This window comes from Salvelinus sp. IW2-2015, unplaced genomic scaffold (assembly GCF_002910315.2).
Source record: "Salvelinus sp. IW2-2015 unplaced genomic scaffold, ASM291031v2 Un_scaffold5804, whole genome shotgun sequence".
Taxonomy (NCBI): Eukaryota; Metazoa; Chordata; class Actinopteri; order Salmoniformes; family Salmonidae; genus Salvelinus; species Salvelinus sp. IW2-2015.
Window position 1 is genome coordinate 103,371 of NW_019947069.1, and position 9,877 is coordinate 113,247.

General features: G+C 41.1%; 1 protein-coding gene across 1 annotated transcript; it reads right to left on the minus strand.

The window, feature by feature from the left end:
* Positions 1-1,504: 1,504 nt before the first annotated feature.
* On the minus strand, positions 1,505-4,251 carry LOC112078525 (NACHT, LRR and PYD domains-containing protein 1-like). Its single transcript, XM_070442070.1, has 5 exons — positions 4,082-4,251; positions 3,901-3,977; positions 3,541-3,746; positions 2,838-3,088; positions 1,505-1,639 (listed from the first exon to the last, which is right to left on the minus strand). The coding sequence occupies exons 1-5, from the start codon at positions 4,205-4,207 to the stop codon at positions 1,505-1,507; spliced, it is 795 nt and encodes a 264-aa protein (XP_070298171.1). The 5' UTR covers positions 4,208-4,251.
* Positions 4,252-9,877: the final 5,626 nt, after the last annotated feature.

Consider the following 9,877-nt stretch of genomic DNA (forward strand, 5'->3'; position numbering starts at 1 on the left):
CAAATGGGAGCTATAAATGCAGAGGATGCGCTTAGGTGCAACAATATGAGAAGTGTGAATATTTCTGCCACCGCACATACAGAATAACGGTTCCAAATAAATGACGCATTATTACGTGCTCCGCACCACCCATTGTATCTACATGATTAAATGTTCCATGTGGGGCTCTGCTACTGTCGCGTAAAACTCCGTCATCGTTCTCGAGTTTGTCACAAACAGAGGAGATTCTGTGGACACTAAACAGTTTTAATAAGCGAGAAAGGAACAGGGTATTATCCAGTTTGCTAGTTAACATTTTTAATGACCTAAAACATGACATTTATACCTTTTAGATTTCGTGGCATAGAGAAAGTCTAGATATCAGACAGGGGAGGTGACATAAATAAATACTCTGGTTAAAAAGAGAATGTTTTGGGGAATTTTTCAGCCTCCAGACATTATTTCTAAAGGTGCTTAATGATGAAACACCTACGTACTGTTCGTTGTAAATGTGAAGCATGAATTATGCCCCTATTTCAGACTTTACTCTGATGTTTTTTCCTTGCACTGTACCTCCAATGATTTTTGAAAACGTGGTTGGTAGGTCACAATGTCCTCATTGTGGTTTTTGGCAGACGTATTTAACAGCGTTTTTATGTATTGTATATTTGATAGGCAGCTGATTTGTTTTCGCCTCGACTCAACCCTTTCGATGAGTGTAGAACGGATTGTGGGTGGGGCTTATGTCTACATAAAGGGTGGCACATTTTTTTTTTTAAGCTCCAAAAGCTCTGAAAAGGCCTCGAGGCCCCGTAGACGTAAAGCTCTGACAAGGCCTCGAGCCCGTTACGTAAAGCTTTATTAAGAGGCAGTGTGCGGGTTCCTTCTTTTTTCTCATATTTATTCAACTGTTACCAAAAAAAAGATAGCTCAGATGTGAGAGTGGCCTTTTTGAACTATGAAATAACAAGTAATAAATATATTTAGATATATTCTGTGCACATTTTTTTGCACTAATTATTAATTTACAAAGTACAGTCGTGGCCAAAAGTTTTGAAGAATGACACAAATTTTACTTTCCACAAGTTTTGCTGGCTTCAGTGTCTTTTAGATATTTTTGTCAGATGTTAGCTATGGAATACTGAGTAACATTACAAGCATTTGTAAGTGTTCAAAGGCTTTTATTGACAATTACATGAGTTGATGGCAAAGAGTAATATTTTGCAGTGTTGACCCTTCCCTTTTTCAAAGACCTCTGCATCCGTCTGGCATGCTGTTAATTAACTTCTGGGCCACATCCTGACTGATGGCAGCCCATTCTTTGCATAATCGATGCTTGAGTTTGTCAGAATTTGTGGGTTTTGTTTGTCCCAACCGCCTCTTGAGGATTGACCACAAGTTCTCAATGGGATTAAGGTCTGGGGAGTTTCCTGACCATTGGACCCAAATATCGCATGTTTTGTTCCCCGAGCCACTTAGTTGAGCCACTTAGTTTTCACTTTTGCCTTATGTCCAAGGTGCTCCATCATTCTGGAAAGGCATTGTTCTCACCAAACTGTTTCCTGGATGGTTGAGAGAAGTTGCTCCTCGAGGATGTGTTGGTACCATTCTTTATCATGGCTGTGTTTTTCTCAGGCAAAATTGTGAGTGAGCCCACTCCCTTGGCGGAGAAGCAACCCACACATGAATGGTCTCGAGGATGCTTTACTGTTGGCATGACACAGGACTGATTTTTTCCGGATGCCTCAAACAATGCGGCAAAGGTGATTCATCAGAGAAAAATTACTTTACTACCCCAGTCGTCAGCAGTCCAATCCCTGTACCTTTTGCCCGAATCTCAGTCTGTCCCTGATGTTTTTCCTGGAGAGAAGTGGCCTTCTTTGTGCGCTTCTTGACACCAGACCATCCTTTCCAAAAGTCTCGCCCACTGTGATGCAGCTTTACACCCACCTGCATGCTGCGATTTCCTGAGCAAGGCTTCTGTANCCAGTCCTCAGCAGTCCAATCCCTGTACCTTTTGCAGAATATCAGTCTGTCCCTGATGTTTTTCCTGGAGAGAAGTGGCTTCTTTGCTGCCCTTCTTGACACCAGGCCATCCTCCAAAAATCTTCACCTCACTGTGTGTGCAGATGCACTCACACCTGCCTGCTGCCATTCCTGAGCAAGCTCTGTACTGGTGGTGCCCCGATCCCGCAGCTGAATCAACTTTAGGAGACGGTCCTGGCGCTCGCTGGACTTTCTTGGGCGCCCTGGAGCCTTCTTCACAACAATTGAACCACTCTCCTTGAAGTTCTTGATGATCCAATAAATGGTTGATTTAGGTGCAATCTTACTGCCAGCAATATCCTTGCCTGTGAAGCCCTTTTTGAGCAAAGCAATGATGACGGCACGTGTTTCCTTGCAGTTAACCATGATTGACAGAGGAAGAACAATGATTCCAAGCACCACCCTCCTTTTGAAGTTTACAGTTTGTTATTCAAACTCAATCAGCATGACAGAGTGATCTCCAGCATTGTCCTCGTCAACAATCACACCTGTGTTAACGAGAGAATCACTGACATGATGTCAGCTGGTCCTTTTGTGTCACGGCTGAAATGCAGTGGACATGTTTTTTGGAGATTCAGTTCATTGGCATGGCAAAGAGGGACTTTGCAATTAATTGCAATTCATCTGATCACTCTTCATAACATTCTGGAGTATATGCAAATTGCCATCATACAAACTGAGGCAGCAGACTTTGTGAAAATGAATATTTGTGTCATTCTCAAAACTTTTGGCCACGATTGTAGGTTAATCTTCGTTCCACAAAACAGCTCTTGCCGTGTGCAGAATGAATTCCTCCATATTGTAAACATTACCTCACAAAGTGGCACATTCTTGGGCAACAACATAACACTCAGTATGCTCTTCTGGGGTCTGTTCCCTTGTGGTCGGAGGAACAGCAGCACCTGGCTTCGGACCGGGAGGAAGGAGAACCAATTTCTGATGAGGCCAAAGAGGGAGAGGTGTGTGATGTTTACAATGACGTGTGTAGCAGTCGTCTTGAGTGGCTGAACAATCTCCATGTTGTCATCAGTAACATGGGCCACGGACAAATTGTCATCCTTCTCTGCAGAATAAGAACAATGCTTTCATTGACTGTAAATAATGCTTTCATTGACTGTAAGTCTCATCCAAAGTATGTATTATTATTGAATGTATTATTCAGTGGTAGTGTCATGTCATACCCATTTTATTATTGTATTATTAAAAATGATGCATCACTTACCATCACACATACAGTGATGCATCACTTACCATCACACATACAGTGATGCATCACTTACCATCACACATACAGTGGTAATCACTTACCATGCAACATACAGGTGATGCATCACTTATCCATCACACATACAGTGATGGCATCACTTACCATCACACATACAGTGATGCATCCACTTACATCACAGCATACAGTGATGCATCACTTACCATCACACATACAGTGATGCATCACTTACCATCACACATACAGTGATGCATCACTTACCATCACACATACAGCGATGCATCACTTACCATCACACATACAGTGTGGGAGATGCAGTTGGCGTACAGACTGCTCAGGACAGTCAATGCTGAATAGGGGTCCTGCTGGTATCCTGGAGCCCAGGAGTCTGCTGTCCCATTGAGTCACCTTGTAAACCACATCTCCTTTCCCTTTCATCAGAAACACCAGTCCAGTGGAACTGCACTGGAAAAGACCTGCCTTGGGGCATTGGAGCCTGCAAGGCAGATGAAGGGCAGAGGTGACAGATGTAAACTAATTTTATATATCAAAAGGGTCAAGCAGATTCTGTGTGGAACTGATTCGTGGTAAACATGACCATAGGAAAAGGCCATGATAAAGTAGTGGACGTTTCAGTGATCAATAGTTACCTATACGTAGGCTTGTGGTTATGTGTTGTAAGWTCTTTGACAATCTCAGGAGTTAACATTGGTACACCTGTTGACACCTGTAACAGAAAAAGGAAGACCAGGTAACTCTAGTACATGGGATCAAATACTCTCAGACTGAATTGTGGTTGAGGTGTGGTTAATCAACTCCCCACAAACATACCTGCACACGCTTCCTACCATTCCCAGACTGTGATTCAAATACGGTAGTTTTTGTGTGTAAATCCAGTCTTGGAGTGAAGTGTACTGTACTAGAGCAACCCATCAGTTTCTCATAGCACATCTTCATCTTGTTATACTCCACAGTGACATCATCTGCACAAGGGAAAGGATTCAGGACAAGCATCAGCTTTTAAAGGAGAAGTTCAGGATTTTACAACTTGATGTGATATGGTGAACAAATCACCTGATATAAACTCAAAGTAATTTCTGTATTTGGTTTGATGTTACTTAAAGGTGATTTAGCCATTTAAGAAAACAAAAACGTGCTCATATGTTCCCGTCACTTCTATTGATTGTTAGCTTGTGGTTGCTAAAGTTAGCTGATGTTTGTAGTGGATGTTTAAAGAAATATTCATTTTTTTTTTTAACCTTTTCATGTGTGAGTTAACCCACACTGCCCTCAAACCAAGGCATGCTGCCTGCTAATTATCTAAGTTTCAACTTGTCCATTTCTAATGATTTTCTACCAAGTTTTATTTTCTAACAACAGTTTGAATTGATGTATGTTACGCCTCCACATTAATTAACATAAGAAGTAGCCCATTTCACTGTTGCGAACAATTTATGTTTGAGGCTTTATAGAGCCGGACAAACTTCTCTCTTCGACGGAGAACCCAAGGCACTTCCCAGTGTTTTCGCAGATCAAGTATGCAGATATTTGCGCATCTCTAGTCAGAACAGGCCTTCCATTAACCTTTCCCCCCTGGCACATTTTCTGGCTGGCTCCCGCATTCTCTTCATTGTTGTTTTCCTTACAGATAATAACTTTGGACATGTTTGTGTTCCTGTCAGAGTGCCTTATTTCTTTATAAGGTGTTGTCGTTTCTACTGTAGCATACCGTATGAATGCATGAACATAATGTATTTATTGTTTTATAATGTTTTCAAATACTCGTAAAAACATGCATTTCAATTCTTGCATCAGATTGTAATGGACAGCATATGAATGTGTAAAATCTTTTTTGAAGGTTGGTAATGATATGCTTAATGCTATGCTTAAGCTTTGTTAGTTTATGTGTCGGCTACATATTTGTTTGTCACGTAGCGTCCATCAACAGCAAGAGTTATAAGAAAACAGCGGTTCATGGGATGGTTCACTCGCTCTGAAATTGCTTTCAAAACAACAAGTAACTCTGAAAGTACGAGGTCACCCGCCTGAACGTAGTGATCTTCAAGTCGGAAAATTCAGAGCTCTAAGAAAGAGGCCCGAGTTGCAGATGGAATTCTAAGCTCTGGGATGACCGTTCAAATATTTTTTCCCCAGTCCTGAGCTCTTTTTTTTTCTCCAGAAGTTCCAGTTGGTTTTGAACCTGGCAATGCAGATTGTAATTATGGTAACTCCGGGTTTGCCAGCTAGCACCAGGGGTTTTATTTATGCTTATAAATGGTGATGATCTGTTGAGATGAATACATATTTACTTGCTTTGTGAATATTAAAAATTGTAAACGACTTGTCAGTCATGTGCTCCGGCTCTTGTATACCTGTAACAAGTACATCAAAGATTTGTAATCATGCTGAAAGGGCCAAAGTTAAATATTTTTCAGCAATGGGCCAGCCTATTTTGAACTTTGACTTTGTTTATTTCGCGTTTTAGTGAATGGCCATCTGGGATTAGGGAGTTCGCTTATCAACATAAACAAATGGCTGCCATCATAAAGAATGTCCAGTGGGCACAAAAAGTATTTAGTCCAGCCACCAAATTGTGCAAGTTCTCCCACTTAAAAAGAATGAGAGAGCCTGTAATGTTTCATCATAGGTATACTTCAAACTATACAGACAAAATGAGAAAAAAGAATCCAGAAATCAGCATTGTAGGATTTTTAATGACTTTTATTGCAATTAATGGTGGAAAATAGAGTATTTGGTGCAATAAACAAAAGTTTATCTCAATACTTTGTATATACCCTTGTTGGCATGCGGAGGTCAAACGTTTTTCTGTAAGTTCTTTCACAAGGTTTTTACACACTGTTTGCTGATATTTGGCCCATTTCTCCATGCACGATCTCTCTAGAGCAGTAATGTTTTGGGGCTGTTGCTGGGCAACACGGACTTTCAACTCCCTCCAAAGATTTCTTATGGGGTTGAGATTGGAGACTGCTGCCACTCCAGGACCTTGAGATGCTTCTTACGAGCCACTCCTTTCCGTTGCCCGGGCGGTGTGTTGGGATCATTGTCATGCTGGAAAAGACCCAGCCATGTTTATCTTCAATGCCCTTGCTGATGGAAGGAGGTTTTCAGACTCAAATCTCACGATACATGGCCCCATTCATTCTTTCCTTTCAACGATTCATCGTTCCTGGTCCTTTGCAGAAAAAGCCCAAAGCAATGATGTTTTCACACCCCCATGCTTCCAGTAGGTATGGTGTTCTTTGGATGCAACTCAAGCATTCTTTTGTCCTCCAAACACGACGAGTTGAGTTTTTTACAAAAAGTTATATTTTGGTTTCATCTGACTCATTCTGCATTCTCCAAATCTTCTTCCTGGATGCATCAAAAGTGCTCTCCTAGCAACTTCAGACGGGCCTGACAATGTACTGCTTTAGCAGGGGGACCACTGTCTGGGCAACTGCAGGATTTGAGTCACTGGCGGTGTATGTGTTATGATGGTAGGCTTTTGTTTACTTTGGTCCAAGCCCTCTGCAGGTCATTCACTAGGTCCCCCCGTGTAGTTTCTGGGATTTTTTGCTCACCGTTCTTGTGATCATTTTGGACCCCACGGGGGTGAGACTTTCTTGCATGGAGCCCCAGATCGGGGAGATTATCAGTGGTTTTTGTATGTCTTCCATTCCTAATAATTGCTCCCACAGTTGATTTCTTCAAATCCACAAGCTGGCTTACCTATTGCAGATTCAGTCTTCTTCAACCTGGTGGCAGGTTCTACAATTTTGTTTTTTCTGGTGCCTTTGCAGCTCTTTGCGTCTTGGCAATAGTGGAGTTTGGAGTGTGACTGTTTGACGTTGTGGAAGGTGTCTTTCTTATGCTGCATACAAGTTCAAACCAGGTGCATTAATACAGGTAACGAGTGGAGGGACAGATGAGCCTCTTAAAGAAGACAGTTACAGTTTCTGTGAAGAGCCAGAAATCTTGCTTGTTTGTAGGTGAACCCAAATACTTTATTTCCACCATAATTGCAGAATAATTAATAAAAATCCTAACAATGTGATTTTCTGGAATTTTTTTCCCTAATTTTTGTCTGTCATAGTTGAAGTGTACCTATGATGAAAATTACCGGCCTCTTCTCAATCTTTTTAAGTGGGAGAACTTGCACAAAGGTGGCTGCTAAATTACTTTTTTCCCCCACTGTAATCTGCTGTTGCTTTCCTGACCAATCCTTTTTCCTAACAATATTACAGTTCTCCATTGTGCTCCCAGAGATGTGGTACTTGTAAAGAATCTAGCCTGTTATGTCGGATCTTCTGTTTTTGTTTTTTTGTCAGATTAACCTGTTATTTAGCTTAACCCTGTGATGCTTGGATGATGAAGTTATCTTTTACACTTAAAGGTGAAATTTAGAAAAAGTTGTGAAAAAACTTTATTTTCCACTCAGCACAAAACATTGTTACATGCTTTGGTCTCCTAGAGATGCATGTTACTTTGGTGTGAAAAGTGGCAAATCAATCCCAGGAACAAACGAGCAAAGGACCTTGTGAATGATGCTTGTAAGGAAACAGGTTAACAATAGTATCTATTCACGTAAAACGAGTCCTATATCGACCATAACTGAAGGCGTTCACAACGGAAGAAGCCCACTGCTCCAAAATGCCATAAAAAAGCCAGACACAGTTTTGCAACTGACATGGGGACGAAAGATTGTACTTTTTAGAGAAATGTCCTCAGGTCTGCATGAACAGAATAGAACTGTTTGGCCATAATGACCCTCGTTAGTTTGGAGGAAAAAGGGGAGGTTTGCAAGCCAAAAACACGATCCCAACTGTGAAGCACGGGGGTGGCAGCATCATGTTGTTGGGGGAGCTTTGCTGCAATGGAGGGGACTGGTGCCACTTCAAACAATAATAGGTGGCATCATGAGGAACAACAATTATGTTGGATATTATTGAAGGCAACATCTCAAGACCATCAGTCGGGAATTGAAAGCTTGGTTGCAAATTGGTCTCCAATGAGCATGACCCCAAAGCATTACTTCCAAAGTTGTTGGCAAATGGCTTAAGGACAAAAAGTCAAGGTATTGGAGTGGCCATCACATCAGTATAAGCCCTGACCTCAATTCCATAGAAACATTTTGGGCAAGAATGAAAATGCATGTGCGAGCAACGGAGGCCTACAAACCTGACTCGTTACACAGCCTCTGTCAGGAGGGAATGGGACAAATTCACCCAACTTATTGTGGGAAGCTTGTGGAAGGCTACCCGATAACGTTTTACCACAACTAAGTTCAACAACATTTATTAACACAGCGCATACTCTACATACTGATGTGAGTTATGTAAACTTCTGACTCATGGCACAATGTGATGAAAGAAATAAAATCTGAATAAATCATATCCTCTAGACTAATTATCTCTGACTTTCACATTCTTTAAAAATAAAGTTGTGGGTGATCTAATGAGACTAAGACAGAGGCATTTTATTAGGAATCAAATGTCAGGATTGTGAAAAACTAAGTTTAAATGTATTTGGATAGGTGGTACGTAAACTTTTCCTATCAACTATATCATACTTCACGAATATATGTTGTTGACTCATCCCACTCATTATTTGTGGCTCCTGATGTCATGCTCTCTTTAGGAGATGGAGTAGGCCAGAACAGGGGTCTCTCGCAGAATATTTTTAATTTACCTGTATAAGGGCCCTGCACATTTTTGTTGTTGTAGTGCAACACAGCCATTCCAGACACACAGAGCTGCTTAACTATACTTAATTTAAAAAAAAAAAAGATTTTTTTTTAAAGTAACAAAGTTGGGAAAAAAAATACTTTTACTTAAAAAATATTAATGGATGTCATCGGCTTGTCAGTCCTTCTCATTGAGAAATGGTACTCTATTTACAATGTTATAGCTGTGGTTGGTTACATTTACTTCGCAGCCGATCATACTAGCGCTGACACAAAGATAGGGAATGGGCTAAAGTTCAACTGAAAACTAATTATGCACTTCCTATCCATATTGTGGTTTTCTGGTTCTGAAGACTGTAGTAGGTAATCCTTTACTTATGAACACAAGCAAATGCAGCTCAGGAATAACGTGGACATGGTTTCAGACTTTTTTCAAGCTTCGATTGAATGCTCAAAGCATTTGGTCTGTTTCATTTACCTGGAGGAACGGCCTGGTTGGGTGGGTCTTCAGTGAGAGATTCCATTGATTCTTGTAGTTTACACTTCAGCTGCATCATGATGTGACTACCTAATACAGGCAGAAATGATATTTAGACAACTCTGGACATTAAGTGATTGATTGTGCTTTACACACACCAAAGTTAAATGCTGCTGCACCAGTTTTCAATAACTAGGTGCATTAACTAGGTCCGTGTGGCTCAGTTGGTAGAGCTGGGCGCTTGCAACGCCAGGGGTTGTGGGGTTCATCTCCACGGGGGGACCAGGATGAAATATGCTATGAACTTTCCAAACTTGTACGATCCTCTGGATAAGAGCGTCAGCTAAATGACTTAAATGTAAATGTAAAAATCTTAAGTGGTCTTTTTGGGGTGTTTCAGCAATGCGATCATAGTTGCTATGGTGACTGTGGAAACAGCAGATCCTGAGAAGAGTATAAACTTAGA